This window comes from Hypanus sabinus, chromosome 2, assembly GCF_030144855.1.
Source record: "Hypanus sabinus isolate sHypSab1 chromosome 2, sHypSab1.hap1, whole genome shotgun sequence".
Classification (NCBI taxonomy): domain Eukaryota; kingdom Metazoa; phylum Chordata; class Chondrichthyes; order Myliobatiformes; family Dasyatidae; genus Hypanus; species Hypanus sabinus.
The window spans coordinates 30,769,226-30,789,949 of NC_082707.1; the positions used below are offsets into that span (position 1 = coordinate 30,769,226).

At 41.2% G+C, this 20,724-nt stretch overlaps 1 protein-coding gene across 3 annotated transcripts in view; it reads left to right on the top strand.

Annotated features, from left to right (window-relative positions):
* The window catches only part of rfc4 (replication factor C (activator 1) 4), a 24,386-nt gene continuing 3,662 nt past the window's right edge, over positions 1-20,724 (top strand). Inside the window, exons 1-9 of one of the 3 annotated variants that reach the window (XM_059994423.1) lie at positions 1-260; positions 3,818-3,943; positions 8,507-8,585; positions 9,155-9,234; positions 12,457-12,576; positions 13,996-14,139; positions 18,095-18,215; positions 18,561-18,686; positions 19,574-19,654. In XM_059994423.1, coding sequence (XP_059850406.1) covers positions 3,825-3,943; positions 8,507-8,585; positions 9,155-9,234; positions 12,457-12,576; positions 13,996-14,139; positions 18,095-18,215; positions 18,561-18,686; positions 19,574-19,654 — 870 coding nt within the window. In that variant the 5' untranslated portion in view covers positions 1-260; positions 3,818-3,824. Of the gene's footprint in view, positions 265-3,817; positions 3,944-8,506; positions 8,586-9,154; positions 9,235-12,456; positions 12,577-13,995; positions 14,140-18,094; positions 18,216-18,560; positions 18,687-19,573; positions 19,655-20,724 lie in introns of all 3 variants that reach the window. The other 2 variants (XM_059994432.1, XM_059994415.1) reach the window with 2 other exon arrangements.

The window sequence follows — 20,724 nt, forward strand, 5'->3', positions numbered from 1 at the left end:
GGTGGTTTGAACCGGCTATTGAAACAACCACTTTAGCTCATTGGGATAAAGACAACCCGCGGACGGGGAATCAGAATCTGACGGCCCACGAAAGCCCGGACATCTCCGACCGAGACACCGCACGGAACCGGAAATACGCGCCGGGGATTGAGCCTGTTGGCGGGAGTTTGCCGGTAACGATCAGTGCCTCTTTATCCCCGTTAAAAGCCCGGGTGCTGGGACTACCTGCCGAACTGATCCATCCCGGGCCGGAGCAGGAGGCAGGTTGGTCTATTGGCCGCCCGTGGTGGGAGAGGCGCAATGTGAATGTCTGGCCTCTGTAATGGGGTCGGGAAGGAGAGTGGGGGGTCACTGGGTTCTCGGGTGGAGTGCATGCTGTATTTTTTTTGGAGGTGAGGGGGGCAGTTCAGAAGCTGCTCTTGGGAGCCGGTATATACGAGGGTTGGGTGGGGGATGCTTCTCTAGCAGGGGTCGGACTTGTACAATACAGTTACTGGAGTCTCGGGTCTGTGAATGGAATTGGGAAATAATGTATGACGTCAAGGGTTAATGGATGCACTCTGGTTGTGGATGTTGTTGGGGATGTTAATATTTATTATGAAGTTCCTATTGTGCATTTGCAAAAAGTAATGTTTAAAAAGAATCCTGTAATTTATCTTTAAGCCATAATGCGTCACCATGCAGTGCCTCAGCATTTATATTTCCAGATGTTTCCTTGACTTGTGATATAGAAACTATCCTAAGAGCAGCAAAATGTGTTCTTTAAGGAACACCTGACCCTTTCAGGCAGCTGGATTTTCTGGTCACTGCTGATTCACTCTGGTAGAATACTTGACTCAATTTGATGTTTCAAGATTTGTGAGTGCAACATTTGTCACAGTCATGAAGAAGAGTCTTGGGCTGAAACATAAGACATAGAAACAGAATTAGGCCATTTGGCCCATTGAGTCTGCTCCACCGTTCAATCATGGCTGATGAGGCCCACTTCCCAGCCTTCTCCACATTAACTTTGATGTCATGTCCAATCAAGAACCTATCAAGCTCTGTTTTAAATACACCAAATGACTTGGTCTCCACAGCTGTCTGTGGTAATACATTCCACAAATTCACCACCCTCTGGCTAATGAAATTTCTCTGCATCTGTTTTAAATGGATGTCCCTCATTCCTGAGGCTGTGCCCTCTTGTCTTAGATTCCCCCACCATAGGAAACATCCTTTCCACATTCAAAAGGTTTAAATGAGATCTGACCTCATCCTTCTAAATTCCAGTGAGTTCAGACCCAGAGCCATCAAAAGTTTCTCATATGATAACTCTTTCTTTCCCGGAATCATCCTTGTGAACCTCCTCTGGACCCTCTCCAATGCCAGCACATCTTTTTTAAGATGAGGAGCCCAGAACTGTTCACAATACTCAAGGTGAGGCCTCACCAGTGCCTTATAAAGCCTCAGCATCACATTACTCATCTTGTATTCAAGCCCTCTTGAAATGAATGCTAACATGGCATTTGCCTTCCTTACCACCCACTCTACCTGCGTTGACCTTCAGGGTGTTCTGCACAAGGGCTCCCAAGTCCCTGTGCATCTCAGACATTTCGGTTTTCTCCCCATTTAGAAAATAGTCTGCATATTTATTTCTACTACCAAAGTGCATGACCATGCATGTTGCATCATTGTATTTCATTTGCCACTTTCTTGCCCATTTCCTAATGTCTTAAGTCCTTCAGCAGCCTACCTATTTCCTCAACAGTACCTGCCCCTCCACCAATCCTCATATCATCTGCAAACTTGGCAACAAAGCCATCTATTCCATCATCTAAATCATTTTTATACAGTATAAAAAGGGGTATTTCCAAAACCAACCCCTGCGGGATACCACTTGTCGTTGGCAGCCAACCAGATAAGGATCCTTTTATTCCCACTTGCTGCTTCCTACCACTCAGCCATTGCTTTAACCATGTTAGTAACTTTCCTGTAATACCACGGGCTCTTAACTTGGTAAGCAGCCTCATAGGCCTCCTGAAAATCCAAAATATTCAACATCCATCACATCCCCTTTACCTATCAATATCTACCCCATTTGTTTGAAGAAAGTGGGAGGAGCCAAAGGAAAAATTATTTAGAGGATAAGTTCTGCTAGGCGGAGGAGAGTGGTGGTGCAGGGGAACTGGTTAGGCCTGTTGTAGCTATGGGCACTCAGATGGGTCCCAGGTATGTCTACCTGTTTGTCAACTAACTGGAACAGTCTATTTTCCAAGCCTACACCGGTGGCTGTTCTGCACTTTTCCTGTGCTACATCGACGACTGTATTGGTGCTGCTTCCTGCACCCATGATGAACTCTTCGATTTCATCCACTCTGCCTGCAACTTCCACCCTGCCCTCAAATTCAGCTGGTCCATTTTTGACACCTCCCTTTCCTTTCTCAATCTCACTGTCTATACCTCCTGAGAGAGCTTATCTGCTGATATCTGTTACAAACCCACGGATTATCACAGCTAACTGAACTACTCCTCATCCCACCCTGCTGCTTGTAAAAACGCCATCCCCTTCTCTCAATTACTCTATCTCAGCTGCATCTTCTCTCAGGATGAGGCTTTTCATTCTAGAACGAAGGAGATGTACTCCCCGTGTGGCCTCCTGTATATCGGTGAGACCCAACATAGATTGGGAGACCACCTTGCCGAGTATCTACGCTCCATCTGCCAGGACAAGCGGGATCTGCCAGTGGCCACCCATTTTAATTCCACATCCCATTCCCATTCTGATATGTCCATCCATGGCCTCCTCCACTGTAGTGATGAGGCCACAGTTGGGTTGGCGGAACAACACCTTGTATTCCATTTGGGTAGCCTCCAACCTGATGGCATGAACATCCATTTCTGAAACTTCTGGTAATGCCTCCCACCGTTTCCCATCTCCTTTTCCCTCTCTCACCTGATCTCCTTGCCTGCCCATCACCTCCCTCTGGTGCTCCTCCCTGCCCCCCCCCCCTTTTTCTTTCTTCCATGGCCATACCCTCCTCTCGCCTTTTAAACGTACTGCTCATCTTTCTTTTTCTCCAGTCCTGCCGAAGGGTTTCAGCCCGAAATGTTGACTAATTTTTTCTATAGATGCTGCCTGACCTGCTGAGTTCCTCCAGCATTTTGTATATGTTGCTTTGGATTTCCAGCATCTACCGATTTTCTCTTGTTTGTGTGTTGAGATTTAAACCTGCCGCCTCTAGTTTATTATCTCATCACTTGAAATCTAGGTGGATGCCCATTGTATTACATTGTTAGTTCATGGCAAATAAAAAGACAAATTGCCCTGCAGACTGCAGTGATGGGCATCCTAAAGGCCTGGTTTCTAAAACGTGTTGCCTTGGGCATTCAGCCTGGAATTCAGAGCAATAGAAGGAAATGTAGAAATGGGAACTTATGGATTATCTCACAAAATGAAATGTCCATCATTTGCTAGAAGGAAAACAGACCTTTTTCATCCTTGGGTCACCTCGACAAACTTTCTTGTTAGTTAATCTGAAGTGTAATTACAGTTTTATAAGGAAATAGAGCAGCCAAGTTGTACACAGCAACAACTGACCTATCAGTTAATCGGATTTGTATGATGTTGAATGTGGCTGGGACAATAAATGAGCATTTGTACTCTTCTTCAGAGTGAGGAAGGCTCATTAATCTTTATTGCTATCAAGTTGAGACCGGTTTTATCATGCATGGATATTGACAGCCTCTATTTTCAGTGTTGCTTTTGTTGTGTCAGTGCTTTTCTTCCCTTGGAATTTCTTAGAAGAAAAATTTAAACCTTTGTAATTTTTGCTTAAAGGTGAAAAATGCAAGCCTTTTTAAAAGGAGCTGGTGTGATCGGCACTAAACCTACAAGAGAGAAAAGCGCAGCAGGAACCAGTGGCGAAAACAAGAAGCAAAAATCCGTGCCATGGGTGGAAAAATAGTAAGAAACGGACTGCACATGATGCTTTATATAGTGTTTCCACATCACATGGAGTGTCCCTTTCCCTTGTAAATTGGGGAGGAACTCTATCTATAATTACAAATGCCCAACTTGTGTGTGCAGACTGTACATTTGGCAGACCAGCAGGATGAATTTGCCAATTGTTGTGAGACCGTAGGCATTTCCTGACGGGTAGGAACTCAATTCACAGCCATATGTCCAAGTTGTGTACTGTCCACTTTGCAAGTCCCATTTGTAATCATGGCAGCTCGTATTTTTTCAGAGCTGATTAATAATAAAATCTATTTGCATGCCATCTGAAATATGATTTAAAGAGTCCCAACACATTTTACAGGAGTATGTGTCAATAACTTTGTGGAGGTGATGGGTGTGGTGGGGTGTTGTTGGACTTCTTTGATTTACCTTTTGAATGGTGAAAGGCCCAGACGAGTAGATGTGGAAAGGATGTTTCCCATGGTGGGAGAGTCTAGGACAAGAGGGCACAGCCTCAGGATAGAGGGACGCCCTTTCAAAACAGAGACGCGGAGAAATTTCTTTAACCAAGGGATGGTGAATTTGTGGAATGTGTTGCCACGTGTAGCTGTGGAGGTCAGGTCATTGGGTTGTTTAAGGCAGAAATTGATAGGTTCTTGATAGGTCATGGCATTAAAGGCCAGGATCTGGGGTTGAGGAGGAGATAGTTTTTTTTAAAAAAAAGTTTCAGCTATGATCAAGTAGCAGAGCTGACTCGATGAGCCAGATGGCCTAATTCTGCTCCTGTGTCTTATGGCCGCCTTTAGGGTATGACTGGTTGAAGCAATCAAGTGTGCAAATAAGGAATAAGTTACAATTAAGGACCTAGAACGTCTTGGCACCTCAGGGCTGGGGAAGATTAGAGAGCATGAGGGAGGTGGTGGTGGACACAGGAACTTTCGCAACACTAGGAGGCGTGTAGATGAGCATCCACATGTCAAGGGTTTAGATGAATTGTGTAAAGGGGATTATTATAAATGGGTACGGGGTCGGCCTAGCCATGTGTGACGAAGGGCTAGTTTCTGTGCTCTACAAATAAGATCACAAGGATGGAAACTAAAACTGAATCGTTGATTAACTCTGACACACTGCAGGTCAGGCATAGGAGTAACGTGTGTGTAAAGCCAACTTTCTTTTAATTGGAGGGAAAATTGGTAATGAAAATTTGCAAGCTGCTTGACTGTACAGATCTTCCAGACAGTTCTGGATTTTCACATAATACAACAAAAATTAAACTACACTCTTGTTGCAGCATGCGGCCTATTTTGTGGTTTTTGTTTGTACAGTTAAGGAGCAAGTGGTGCTTTTAGAACATGAATTTCTATCTAGCTGTAGCCTGTCACATTCACCTGTACAATAACATTGATTTTTTTTTTGAAAGATTAGCTTTATTTGTCACAAAAAAACATGAATGCATCATTATCGAATCAGTGAGGGGTGTGCTGGGGGCAGGTTGCAAATGTTGCTACACTTCCAATGCTAACATAGCGTGACCACAGCTCTCGAATGTTAACTGTATGTGTTTATAACGTAGGAGGAAACCGGAGGAAATCCACATTATCATAGGGAGAAACTAGCCCTTTGTCCCACATGCCTGTGCTGTACTTATTTATAATAATCTCACGCTTCCAACACTAACATTACATGTCCACAACTCACTAATGTTAACTGTACATCTTTGTAATGTGGGAGGAAGCTGGAGCACATGGAGAAAACACTCAATACAAAGTCCTTACGGGCAGCTGCGGGATTTGAACCCCGACCAGTGATCGCTGCTGCTGTAAAGTAATTGAGTTAACCACTGCCACGCTGTGCCGTCTGCTGCTGCAGCATGCTTCTTGCCATCAGCTTCTGAGCTTATTATGAAACTGTATCATTACTGGTTGGCTTCATAAATCTCTAGCCCTCTTAACAGAATAAATATCTCAGAAGGTGACTGCAGGAGAAATATTTTTAATTTAGGCCTTGTCTAATTGGTGGATGCAGTCAAGGGAAAGAATTATTTTTACAGTCTAATCTGTATGGAGAACATGTCTAATATTAGGAGCTTGTGTTATGGAAGATCAGGAATGTAAACACATTACATCGTTTGCATTTGTAACATTTCCCCATTGCCGTGCAGTAGAAATATGTCTAGCTTGGTAAATAGGGCAGTATTGCGATGTTGAATGAGAATTCCTTGAGGGAGAATCCGTTGTCAAAATACGGATTCTGAAAATTATGTTGAAGCCTTATCTGAAGCCATTGATTGGGGGTGGGGGGAAAACATAATTGTGACTCTATTTTAAAAGTATTGACTTCCCAATCATGCTGGTCAAGGACTACATCTGCAGCATGCTTCCACCCACACTGGACCCCTACAATTCGCCTACCAACACAACCGATCGACAGACGATGCAATACCCACAGCCCTACACACATCTGGAGAAGAAGAATACTTATTTGGGAATATTGTTCTTGGACTAGAGTTCAGCATTCAACACCATAATTCCCTCCAGGCTCGACAAGTAGCTCAGAAACCTCTGCCTTCACCCTGCCTTGTGTAGCTGGATCGTGGACTTCCTGTCAGATCGCTGGCATGTTGTAAGAGTGGGCTCCCTCACCTCCACCCTTCTGACCTCAACACAGGTGCCCCCAGGGTTGTGTGCTAAGCCCCATTCTTTACTCTCTGTATACTCATGACTGCATCGCCACCCATAGCTCCAAAACTAGCTAATTAAATTTGCTGGCAATACTACACTGATTGGCCTAATCTCAAATAATAATGAGACAGCCTACAGAGAAGACATCACCCTGACACAGTGGTGTCAAGAAAACAACCTCTCCCTCAACGTCACTAAAACAAAGTAGCTGGTTGTGGACTACAGGAGGAATGGAGACAGGCTAACCCCTATTCAAATCAATGGATCTGGGGTTGAGAGGGTGAACAGCTTTAAGTTCCTTGGCATACACATCACCAAGAATCTCACGTGGTCTCTACAGACGGTTAAAGAAGTTTGGTGTGGGGCCCCCAAATCCTAAGAACTTTTTATAGGGGCACAATTGAGAGCATCCTGACTGGCTGCATCACTGCCTGGTATGGGAACTGTACTTCCCTCGATTGCAGGATTGTCAGAGTGGTGCGGACAGCCCAGCACATCTGTAGATGTGAACTTCCCACTATTCGGGGCATTTACTGAGATGTGTAAAAACTGCCCGAGCAATCACTAGGGACCAGACTCACCGCAACCACAAACTGTTCCTGCTGATACCATCCAGTACTGCAGCATAAAAGCCAGGACCAACAGGTTCCAGAACAGCTTCTTCCACCAGGCCGTCAGACTGATTAATGCTGATACAGTTGTTATATTGACAGTGCATACTATTTATTATAAATTGCACATTTAGATGGAGACATAACGCAAAGAGTTTTACTCCTTGCATATGAAGGAAGTAAGTAATAAAATCACTTCAATTCAATAACTCTGCTGTACCTGTGAAACACCTCCCTTCCTGTCCCCCTACTCCCTTATATAAATGAAAAGTGCAAAGGTTCATTTATTATCAGAGTTTACAACTCTGGAAATTCTTTAATTCACCAGGTAGCCATGAAAACAAGAAAGAAAAAGAAAGGCAGCATGATTCCCACAAAAAAAACAAACGGCACATTAACCCCCAAATCCCTCCTCTTCCTCCCACACAAAAAAAAAGCGAACAAAGCTTGTATTTGAGCTACGTGCTAGTCTCCTGCAGAGGTCACTTGAATAAGAGATGACAGCCTTCAGTACATACTGTTTTAATCCTCATTGCATCAAGACAGGTGCAGTTTATATATGAAACAAAGAATAATATATTGGAAACACTTGGCAGTTCAATGGCATCTGTGGAAAGGGAAATAGTTAATATTTTGGGTCTGCTACATCTTTCCATCATCCCTCTCAACCCCATTCTCCTCTCCCTGACGCGCTGAATAATCAAGAACTTGAAAGGATGTCTGGGGCTCTGGGTAGTGGAGGGGAAGAAGTAATGGATCAAGTGTTGCATCTGCCGTGTTTGGGAAGGTGCCATAAGGGAGAAAGCAGACCAGGCAGTCAAAAAGGTAGAGGTGCTTCTGAAATGCAGGAGGGAAGTGGGAAGCGGAAAGTGTGTTTGATGGAATCTTGTTGAAAATGGGAAGGACGATCAGTTGACTGTTGGCCATATCCCATAGCCCCACTATTGGCAGCACACAACGCAAACGAGCAAATTCACCATCCAACTGAGCCATTGACCTACTTGACCTGGCCCTTCCTTGTCACAAGTATTCTTTTGTCCCTCCATCAAATGCAACTTAAAGCTGGCCTTCTCAGTTTTGGGGAAAGGCCTTCTAATTGTTACTCTATCTGCATATACTGCCTGACCTGCTAAAGTGTTTCCAGCATGTTGTTTTTGGTTTCAGATCTGCAATGTTTGCATTTCTCCCTTTATGCGGTGGGGTATTCAGTGAGTATGTGTATGTACTACAGTTGCCCTCTAAAGTTTGTCTTGCTAACTTTTGTCGTCATCATACAGTCGGCCAAAATGTGTGGCTGAAGTTGCGTTTCAGGAGGAAGTTGTGTCTGTGCTAAAGAAGTCTCTGGAAGGAGCAGATGTGAGTGGCATTTATAGTTTCAGCTATAGAAGTTGTATTCATTTATATTTCAACACCTTGGTAAATGGGAGAATTAAACCATCTAAGTGACTGTTAATGTTTTTAGTTGCATCAGCTCGTCAAATTTATGGGAGATTTTAATTTCCCTGGTATTGACTGGACCATCCAGAATTTTAAGAGCGTGCACAGAGTGGAATTTGTGGAGTGTGTCCTGTGTCAATATACTGTATATAGAGGAGCCTGCTAGGCAGAGCGTGACACTGCACTTCCCCCTGGGGAATGGGATAGGGTAAGTGGCTGAATTGATCGGTGGCAAGAACTTTGGGTCCAGTAATTCTGCTCTGAGTAATTTAGCGCTGTATGAAAAGCAGTTCACAATTCCCAGGCCACTTGGGGGGATGCCCGTTTGTGTAAAAGTGAGACAGATCCTTGCGAGTGTTTAACCAAAAAGTATGTAATAAGTTCTAAGTGGGCTTAGAGCTGAAAACACATCTAAGGTAAAAAGATAACATGATACAAAGGTAGCTAGCCAATCTGAAAATACATCTATTTGCAATTGCCTGTTACAGCTTCCCAACCTGCTTTTTTATGGGCCCCCTGGGACAGGGAAAACTTCCACGATATTGGCTGCAGCAAGAGAACTCTTCGGGTAAGGTAACTTGCATCTTGTCAACCAGAAAGTGCCGGAAATGCTCAGTAAGCCAAGCAAAATCAGTAGGGAAAGAAACACTTATTGTTTTGAGTTGATGTCCTTCCGTCGTAACTGGAAAAAGCTGGAAATAAGCTTTGAGGTGCAGAGAAAGGGGGAAGGGGGAGAGAAAAAGTGCCATGTTAGGCTAAAATTAAGATTTAAGATGTATGGGATCCTTGGTGACTTGGCCACTTAGATTCAAGACTAGCTTGCCCATGGAAGACAGGGTAGTGTTCTGGTTTCACTCTATTAGTGGTCCAGTCCTCATTAAGGGATCGGCGGTGGAGAAGATCAGGAAACTCCTAGGTGTTATTGTATCAGAGGATCTGTCCTGGGACCATCACAAAGAAGGCACAACAGCGTCTCTACTTTCTTAGACATTTGCATAGATTCGGTATGTCATGAAAAGCTTTAACATGCTTATAGATATACTGTGGAGAGTATCCCAACTGGTCGCATCATGGCCTGGTATAGAAACCCCGAAGGCCAGGGATGGAAAAGGCTACAGAAAGTTGTGGCCCAGTCCGTCATGGGCAAAGCCCACCCCACCATTGAGCATGTTTACAAGGAGTGCTGCCACAAGAAAGCAGCATCCATCAACAAGAAACCCCCCCACCATCCAGCTGCGACTCTTCCCGTTGCTACTGTCGACAAGAAAGCACGAGAGCCTTGGATTCCTCACCACCAGGTTCAGAAACAGTCATTGTCTTGCAACCACCAGGCTCCTGAACCATCAGGGATAACTACGCTCAACTCTGAACTGATTCCTCAATTCAAGGATTCTACAATTCGTGTTCTCAGTATTTATTATTTGCATGATGTCTTTTTTTTTGCACTTTTCTTTGTTAGTCTTGGTTTATGTATGGTTCTAAATGAATTCTATTGTACTTTGCTTTCCTGTAAATGCCTGCAAGCAAATAAATCTCAAGGTAGTATATGGTGATATATACATACTTTTAATCTGTACTGGGACCTCTGCTGTTCGTGACCCCTGTAAATGTCTTGAACGCTCAGGTTTTGAAGCTTACTGATTAGTACAGGGGATGGTGGTGTTGAATCCTGAGCAATAATCAATATATCAGCCCACTATTTATATTTGGAGTTATGTGGAAGCTTAGGAAAGGGTGCAGCAGGCTACGTGCAAAAGTAAGAGTTTGGACAAACTAGTGTTGACTTTTGGAGTATTGGAAGCCGACGGGAGACCTGATTGAAGTTTATAAGATTAGGTGGGGTGTACATAGAACAGACAGCTGTTACCTCCTCTCCAGGATTGAAGTCTTAATATTAGTGGGCATGTGTTTAAAATGAGAAAGGGAAAGATGAAAGAAGAGGCATGGGATAAGCTTTCCTTTAACCGTGTGTCGGTTGCCTGGAATGTACTGCCAGGGTTGGTAGTGGAGGAAGATGTAATAGAGGCATTTAAGAGACTCTTGGATTGGCAGAGGAATATGTGGAGAATGGGAGGGTATGGTCCATTAATGTAACGGGAACTCATTAGCTTAATCAGTTCAGCATGACGTCTTGGGCAGAAGGACCTGTCCCTGCGCTGCATTTCTCTATGCTCTAACAGAGACTTTTGAAATTGGATGAAAGGCAAGAATGAATAAATAATGAAAAGGATTGAAGCAAAAATGCTGGTCATTCTCTGCAGGAAGAGGCGATACATATACTTCTGTTTATATCAACGGTGATTGAAGTGGAGTGGGTTGAGAGTTTCAAGTATCTTACAGTGAATGTCACAAATAGCCTGTCCTGGTCCAACCATGTAGATGCTGAGGCATCAGCACCTGTACTACTACTTCAGGCTGAAGAAATTTGTCAGCTCTCCTTTGACTTTTTATTGATGCACCATAGAAAGCTTCGTATCGGGATGCATCACAGCTTGGCACGGCAACTGATCTGTCTGAGCGCACGAAACTGCAGAGTTGTGAACACAGCTCAGCACATCGTGGAACCCAGCCTCCCCTCATTCAACTCTATCCACACATTTCACTGTCTCAGTAAAGCAATCAGCCAAATCTAAGACTCCTTGTAAATGTGCTCACTGGTGGGGTGGGGTGGGCTTTGCCCACGATGGACTGGGCCACAACTTTCTTTAGCCTTTTCCATTCCTGGACATTCTCTGTTCATCGCCCTTCCCAAAGTTTGAAAGCATGTTCCACCAGGCTCATGGACAGCTTCTATTCGATTGTTAAAAGATAATTCAACAGTCTCCTAGTACAATAAGGTGGAGTTTTACCTCATTTACCTCATTATAGACTTGCAATTTATTGTCTGCCTGTACTATATTTTCTTTAACCATGGCACTTTATTCACATTCTTTTATTGTACTACCTCAGTATACTGATGTGGTGAATAAACCAACAAGGTAAGATGGGTAGTAAAGGTGATAAAAGTTTGGACTGAGAAAGTGCAAATGGGGATAAATAGAACAAGAAACAATTCAGCCAAGAGAAAAACTGAATACGAAATTATCTTTTTCTACATTTTGCTGCCTATTTTCTAACTTTTTCCAGTTTTGAAAGACCATGGACTTGAACTAATTGTTTCTTTCTACAAGTTCTATTTAGATTCAATGTGGTATAATGAATCCCTATTATCAAAGGCAGCATATATTTTTGATTTCTGGTTAGAGCAAAGCTAAGTCTGGGTCACATCTCCGTCTACAATCTAATAAAAATCAACTTCTTAAAATCAGTACTTAATGATCCCTTTCTAAAGATATTCTTACTGGGGGAAGGTGGATCAGTAACTCTTTTTGGTCTTAATATAGTACTCTTTTTATATATAATTTTTCTTATAAAGTGTGACATTCTTGCTAAGCTTTTTTTTTTCCTTCATAATCCTTCATGTGTATCAGTATGGAATTATTGATCATAGATCTAAGTCTGTTATTTCCATTCCAGCATATTTTGGTAATTTCTCCAAACCTATTCCCTGAATTTGAATAATTTTTTTAGCTGTTCGGTGTTTAAAAGGGTAAAAAGAATAAAAGCATTTATGTTTCAGATCAATCATATTGTGATACACCTGGCACCTTTGTTCTGTCCAGTTTGTAACAGCAATATCTATATTTAGTAAAGCATTTTGAGGGTTTATAATCTTTATGATGCACATCACCCAAATGATTGTACCTTCCTAGAGTGGATAAAATTAATTCCCATCACATCCCATCTGTAGACCTGAACTTTATCGCAAGCGAGTTCTCGAGCTGAACGCCTCTGATGAACGTGGGATCCAGGTTGTGCGAGAAAAGGTGAAGAATTTTGCACAGTTGGCAGTAGCAGGATCTCGTGCAGAGTAAGTACTAAATTTTTAGTGCTGTTCTAAAAGGTGGTTCTATTATTGTTGAGCTTGCAGCAGTGTAACAGGTTCAACAGGTTGCTGTTCCTTAGAAGCATCACCCATCCTTCTCTGAAGCTAAGTGTAAACTCCAGTGCTTTTCTCTCACTTTATAATGCATTGAGATTATTTGCCTCAGTTATTCACTGTAATTAAAGTTCTGCATTCTACCAAGCCTGGTAGATAGAGGATTCACAGGAATTTCCTACTGGCTTCTTGAGTCACTATCTCAACACTATAGTCACCACCTTTAGCTTCTTCCATATATGGAATCATCTCCAAATATAATCTGTCATCTTTCATAATCTTAGAGTCTTCCTATCACATTGTTCTTTAGCCTAAAGGAAGGATTCTCAGCTTCTTCAGTCTTTTCTGACCTACCCTATCGTAGCAAATCTTGTTTGCATCCTATCCGGATGCATCACGGCCTGGTATGGCAACTGAAGGCTTGTGTCTGCAAGCCAACATCACCACCTCTCACACATGCTTCTCGCTGTCTCAGGAAGGCAGTTGACATAATTGAGGACTTCACCCACCCCAGTCATTCTCTCCTCCTCCTTCCCCCCCCCCACCAGAAGATGCAAAAGCCTGAAAGCAAGTTACCACCAGGCTCAAGAACAGTTTCTACCCCATTGTTTTAAGACTAGTGAAATAAGATGGTCCCTCAACCTCACAATGTACCTTGCAATGGCCTGTCAGCACTGTTCTTTCTCTCTAACTAGCACATCATTCTGTTCTCTGTTCATTGTTTTAATTTATACTACTTCACTGCACTCTTCTAATGAACTGATTGATGTGAAAGGTGTGCAAGATCAGCGTTTGACTGTACTTGGTAGGTGTGACAATAATAAACCAATTATTAGTACTTCAACATCCCTATTATAATATGAGACCCTACATAACTAAATGAAGAAACTTACTCCATCCCCTCTTTGATTTCTCTGTCTTTTTTTTCCAATTAAAGATGTTTCTCTACATGGTTTGCGAATCTCTACTGTTCAGATTATTTTGACCTCTATTTTATATTGACTCCTTTTCTTTCCCCGAATGTTTCTGTGGACTACCCATTCCCTTACTAAACATTTTGCAATTAAATGTCACAGTGTCTTCTGTATTGTTGCATTAATGTCTTGTGTTGCACTCTGCAGAGGTGCTAATTACAGCTGAAGTTGCCATTTGTAATGGAAATGATTAATTAGCTTCTAATTATTATAAACTCAGTGGAGGAAAGAAAGTTAAATAAACTCATTCATCAAAACACACTTATCCTCGTAGTTTCACAGCTCTGTAAATGGTTCCTCTTACGAATCTGACTCTTACCGCAAGTGTTCCCAGCTTGAATGTTTTTAATCATTCCTGTCATGCCTTTTCTTCCAGTGGGAAACCTGCTCCTCCATTTAAGATAATCATCTTGGATGAAGCTGACTCCATGACAAGCGCTGCACAGGCTGCCCTTCGACGCACAATGGAAAGGGAGTCAAAAACCACACGGTTTTGTCTCATCTGCAACTACATCAGCAGGTAGGAGAGCCATAACTAAAGAAATGTTTCCTTGAAGGGATGGCAGGCAGAGTAACGTACTTTTTACTAAACAGACTTTAATTGCCTGTCAATAAAGTCTAGAACTATAGTATGGAGTTATTCTGAACTCAAACATTTAGTTCTGAAAGCAGAGAATTTATTTTCCTTTCATAATCAATATGTAATAAAGGTTCATTGTCCCTTATCGGAAATGCTTGGGGCTGGAAGTGTTTCAGATTTTGGAGTATGTAATGAAATAACTAGGAATCACAATCTTTTCTGGTTCCAAATTTATATGCTACCGGTAATTAGTCCTTGTCTTGCACTTCATCACAAATATGTACTTGACAGTAAAAATCATTACATACCTTAAGTATGACTTGTGCAAGGTAACAAAGGCAGCAGAGTGGCTTCGGGGAAATGCCTGAATCGGCTATTGAGAAACAACAAACAATGGCAGGCTTTCAGTCTCCACCTCTGATACAGAGTTTTGATTAAAAGGTTATAGAGCACAGTATTTGTATTTTACCTTGTTTTTATAAGGGGTACTCAACCTATACAAATGTTGAATTACTCTGAGATGATTCTTGCTACTTAATGGAAAACCCTAATGTTGGATGAGTAGATAGATTGGGTGTTGTCATTTATAACACCTTCCGATTGCAGGAGACTTGTAACTGCCCATTTCCATTCACTAGTTTCTAGCAGACTAGTAAGATGATATTGAAACAGTTCTCAAGGGAGTCTAGAAGAATATTGTGGTCAATTGTGTTGAAAGCAGCACTTAGATATAGAAGAACTGGAACTGAGACTCGTTCGGTATTAGTGTGAAGCCTAAGGTTGCTGATCTTGGTAAGGGCTCTGTTCCATGCTGGGATTTGCCCTAAAACCCGACTGAAACTTTTTGTAGAACATTGTCCTCATTCAGAAAGATGTTGAGTTGGTTCAGAATTAGTTTCTCAGGAATCTTGCCCTGGAAGAGAAAATTTGATTATAGGCCTGTAGTTGGCCTATACCTTGCTATCAAGATTTGGCTTTTTAAGTAGAGGGTTGACAGCCACAGTTTTGAAAATGTCTGGGAAAACTTCATTTTCAAGGGATGCGTTAAGAATTGAATTGAGTTGACTTTATTATTTACATCCTTCATATACAGGAGTAAAAATCTTGACATCTTCGTTCAAATGTGCAATTATAGTAATTTATAATAAATATTATGTACAACAAGATAGTCAATATGACATAAATACGGGTACATCAGCATGAACTAAGCAGTCTGTTGTCCTGGTGGAAAAAACTGTCCCTGAACCTGTTGGTCCTGGCTTTTATACTGCGGTACTGTTTCCCGGATGATAGCAGCTAGTACAGTGTGTGGTTGGAGTGACTCGGGTCTCCAATGATCTTTCAGGCTCTTTTTACACACTTCTCTTTGTAAATGTCCTGAATAGTGGGAAGTTCACAGCTGCAGATGTGCTGGGCTGTCCGCGCCACTCTCTGCAGAGTCCTGCAATTGAGGGAAGTTCAGTTCCCATGCCAGGCAGTGATGCAGCCAGTCAATTGTGCCCATGTAGAAAGCTCTTAGAACCTGGGGGGCCATATTAAAGTTCTTCAACCATCTGAGGTGAAAGAGGCGCTGTTGTGCCTTTCTCACCACACAGCCGGTATGTACAGACCACATGAGATCCTCGGTGATGTTTATGCCGGGGATCGTAAAGCTGTTCACCCTCTCAACCCCAGATCCATTGGTGTCTATAGGGATTAGCCTATTTGCATTCCTCCTATAGTCCACTACCAACTCATTTGTTTTTACGACATTGAGGGAGAGGTTGTTTGCTTGACACCACTGTGTCAGGGTGATGACTTCCTCTCTGTAGGCTGTCTCATTATTATTTGAGATTAGGCCAATCAGTGTAGTGTCATCAGCAAATTTTATTAGCAGATTGGAACTGTTGGTGGCAACACAGTCATGGGTAGACAGAAAGTAAAAGAGGGGGCTTAGTACACAGCCCTGAGGGGCACCTGTGTTGAGGGTCAGAGGGGCAGAGGTGAGGGAGCCCATTCTTACCACCTGTCAGACCTCCCGGCGATCTGACAGGAAGTCCAGGATCCAGCTACACAAGGCAGGGTGAAGGCCGAGGTCTCTGAGCTTCTTGTCAAGCCTAGAGGGAATTGTGGTGTTGAATGCTGAACTGTAGTCCAAGAACAGCATTCTTACATAAGCATTCCTAACTTAATAGTGTTTTCAATTCTGAGTCCTTAAAAGGTGTGGTATGGACAGGGTCAAGACAGCAGGTAAACTGTTTACACTTTGTTACAATTTCTTGTGGAGTTTTGATTCAGGAATACTTGTAAATTTTGATAGTTTAACTGTCTTTTTACAAGGTTGGCTGTAGAGTTTACTTGTACTGTAGTCATACTGAACCTAATGGAACAACATTTGCAAATTCCTTACATTTTGTGACAGATGTTTGACTGAGGATGTTGTAGGTTATGGCAGGGTTCAATAGTTGGTTTATAGTTAAGAATATTCTTGAATCGTCGCTATTCTTTGTAATAATCTTGCTAAATGGTCTCTTAAAGGAGGCTAGTTTTTTTTTGGAATATATTATGGTGGACTTCTAGTCCAGTTTTCAACCACTTTCTTTCAGCTGCTCTGCGTAATCTCTTGAGTTCACAGACAGAATTGTTTAACCACGGTGAAGTTTTTCTAAGTGCTTTCTTGTTCACCCTAAATGGTGCCACTGTGTTTAATATATTTATCAACTTATTCTAGAAAGAATCAACCATTTCATTTACTGAGCAATTTATCTCACATGGGTCAGATAAATGAGGCAGCTCAGACAATTTAGGTTGTGTTGTAGCATCAAGAAATTATTAACTAATTTACTTCATGGTCTTGGTTCCAGGCAGAGAATGTCAAAAAGTACACAAAATGATAGATATAGTGGTATCTTACAGAGAGACGTTAATAACCTTAACCCTTTTGTCATTACTAAATCAAGTGTACTTCCAAGTGTGCTCAGTGGCACGATTGGCAAGATCTAGGCTATCTAGTAAGCTCATGACTTCAGTTGCCATAAAGTTTGCATTTGAGAGATCATTAATATGAATCTTTAAATCACCAGGGATGGGAATCCTGTTGTAGTTCAATATAATAAAGGATAAAGCAGGCATTGGATTTGGGAGGACAATAAATGACAATGCAAAGGACAGGATCTGTACCACACCACAAATTTTGAATGTATACCTACAAAAATGCCTTGAAAATATCCTTAATATTACTTGTAGTATTTATTAAGTCCTCCTGGTTCCCTGATTAAATTCTTTCCTGCTTATTTAATATTTCACAAGGGACATGTCCAATTTTAACTTTGTAATCATTATATAGGCTTTTTTTTACATTTGTGACTAAATTTGCAACATTTCCTGTCATCCCCAATAACTGCACTCAAAGTTACTCATCCCATCTGCTGCCTAAAATTGTTATAATCAGCCTTCCAGTACGCCAACCACCGCCCCCACCCCCCACCAACCCATTTAAAACTTTCACTGGAAGTTCCATCATATCCTCATCATTCTATATTCAAGTTCTCAGAAAAGTAATTCTCAAATGCTGTGATAGTCTCTACTTTCATTGCCCAGATTATTGAGTGTTTCAGACTCTTGACTATCATCTGATGGGAAAAAAAATCTACCGAGCCTTTGTGGATCCCATTTACCTTAATATTCTGGATCAGCCTACCATGAGGAATTTTCCATGTGGACAATATCTGTTGCCCTATTGTCATCAATCATCTTCATCACTTAAACTCAATCAAGTTTATAAGGTGTGACCTCTGCTGCACAAAGCTATGCTGTCTTTTATATTTTAATTCAATGCAAATCATGAATCATCAACACATGGTTTCATTTATCTATAACTCAATTGAAACTCAGTGACTTTTCTCCTGTGTTTTAGGATAATTGAACCATTGACGTCACGTTGTTCCAAATTCCGGTTTAAGCCTTTGACAGACAGTATACAAGAAAAGAGGCTGCGTGACATCTGTGAGAAGGAGAATGTCAAATGCAGCAATGAAGTAAGTTTTATACAATCTGGAATTGTATGATACATTTCAAACGCAACTTTTGGTTTGGAAGCCAATGTGATTGTAACTTTGTTATGTTAGAGGTGAGGGTTGTAATGCTAGCTTTACTACAGCAAATAACTATTTCAAGATCTGTTTTATTACTTCCTTTTTGGGATTAAATTGTGCAGGTTAAAAATTCCTGTTGGAAGAAATCTATAAACATGATCTGCAAATGCAGTGAAACTGCATTTGAAACAGGGGGTGCTACATTGGCTTGCCTAGATTGTGTGATTGTATTGAATGTAAATTTGAGTTGGCAAATATTTTCAATTTGCTGTTGTGATTTTGTTTTAGACAATCAATATGCTCATCAATGTATCAGAAGGTGACTTGAGGAAAGCAATAACTTACCTTCAATGTGCAACAAGACTTACTGGAGGAAAAGACATTACTGAGCAAGTCATCATTGAAATTTCTGGAGTAAGAAAACTTTTTCTCATCTATAAGATAGAGGTGGATCTGCAGGAAACTATATTGTAAAGCATTTCTTCAGAGGGCCATCTTGTCATAGTGATATTACTCTTTGATGTACTCAGATTTTCTGTCAATCAGCTCATTCCATTGATAGCTAAGAATTTTTTTGAGTGGTTTTTCTGTTGAAGTTCTCTTTTTAAGAGCAGTTTCTAATTTAAAGGCTAAAAATGATCAATGCTGTGAATATGCATTTTTAATAACTGTAGCCATATTTATTTCTATTGGTGGGTTCTGTATTTTCAAAAGTTAAGACTAACCCAAAGCAAAGAATGCTTGCTATTCTCTTCCTGGAAATGAGCATATTTCTTCAATTACTTCATGGTGTGAGAGGTCATTTATCAGATGTGGAAAATACACCAATGGAGTTTTGATTCTGAGCTAGCAACCATGGGTCAGGAGTTCATGTCTCACTATGGTAGAGGCAAAATAAATCCAGACTTTTGATATGATATAAAGACAATAAAAAGTATCATTACATTTCAGGAAGGACACATGTGACCCCTATCTTGTAGGTTGTAATGGTGATTATCAATTAGGATTTATATCTGTGATGAAGTTGAAAGACTACTTGGAACTGTCAGGCTAATATGCAAGTTTCCTGTCACCTTTAAGCAATCCAATTTCCTACTAACTTCACAGGTTCTCATTCATTATGAACCAGCAAAGCTGTGTCTGCCATTCTATGATACTTTGCCTTGTGCTGTTGGCATTGAGACTTTACCAGTATATTTTTTTTACTTTTCTATTGTCTCATATTTATTCAATTCTCTTTCAATCCCACTTCGGCAACAATCTGAATTAAGAATTGTTCATTTGTATTTTTGTTTCCCCAGACTGTGCCAACTGATATAATTGATGGTCTTTTAGTTGCTTGTCACAGTAGTTCATTTGAGAAACTGGAAACCATGGTAAAGGTGAGAACTCTTAATTTAATCAAATATTGGGCAGAGCTTTTGACAGCCTGGCCATTAAAGTCAAAGATGAAAATGCCCCAATATTGTTTTATGAAAAGAAATACTGGAAAGTTAATTACATCAAGCTAATTACCAGGTTTGTAGAATGACAACCTAATACAACCAAGTAGAAAGCTAATAGTGACATATTTAAAACTTTCAAACAAGTTTTCCCATCAGATTGGGGGATGTGATAGTCAAAAATGCTTTTATTTTAATCTAGATGAAGATTAGGTATTTGGGATGGAAAATATATTTGTTCAATTCAACCATTCTTTCCCGTGCAATAGTAAATAATCAAAATTTTACTGTCATGTGTATAAAATAGCCTTTGTTAAAATTCAGTGTACAGTGAACATCTGCAGCGTTTTTACTTTTTTCCTGAAATGTTAAGTCACCATACTGATGAAAACATTCCTTTAGACAGTGATCCTTTAAACACTGAAGCTCCTTATCCAGGGAATATAAAAACTGACTGTAAAAGCTTTTATAGATATGTGAAGACAAATGTAGGTCCTTTACAGTCAGAAACGGGTGAATTGATCATAGGGAACAAAGACATGACAGACCAATTGAATAACTACTTTGGTTCTTTCTTCACTAAGGACATAAATAATCTTCCGGAAATAGTAAGGGACCGAGGGTCCAGTGAGATGGAGGAACTTAGGAATATACATGTTAGTAGGGAAGTGGTGTTAGGTAAATTGAAGAGATTAAGGCTGATAAATCTCCAGGGGCAGATGGTCTGCATCCCAGAGTGCTTAAGGAAGTAGCCAAAGAAATAGTGGGTGCATTAGTGATAATTTTTCAAAACTCCTTAGATTCTGGATTAGTTCCTGAGAATTGGAGGGTGGCTAATATGACCCCACTTTTTAAAAAAGGAGGGAGAGAAAAAGTGGGGAATTATAGACCGGTGAGTCTGACATCGGTAGTGGTGGAAAATGCTAGTCAGTTATCAAAGATGTGATAATAGCACATTTGGAAAGCGGTGAAATCATCGGACAAAGTCAGCATAGATTTGTGAAAGGAAA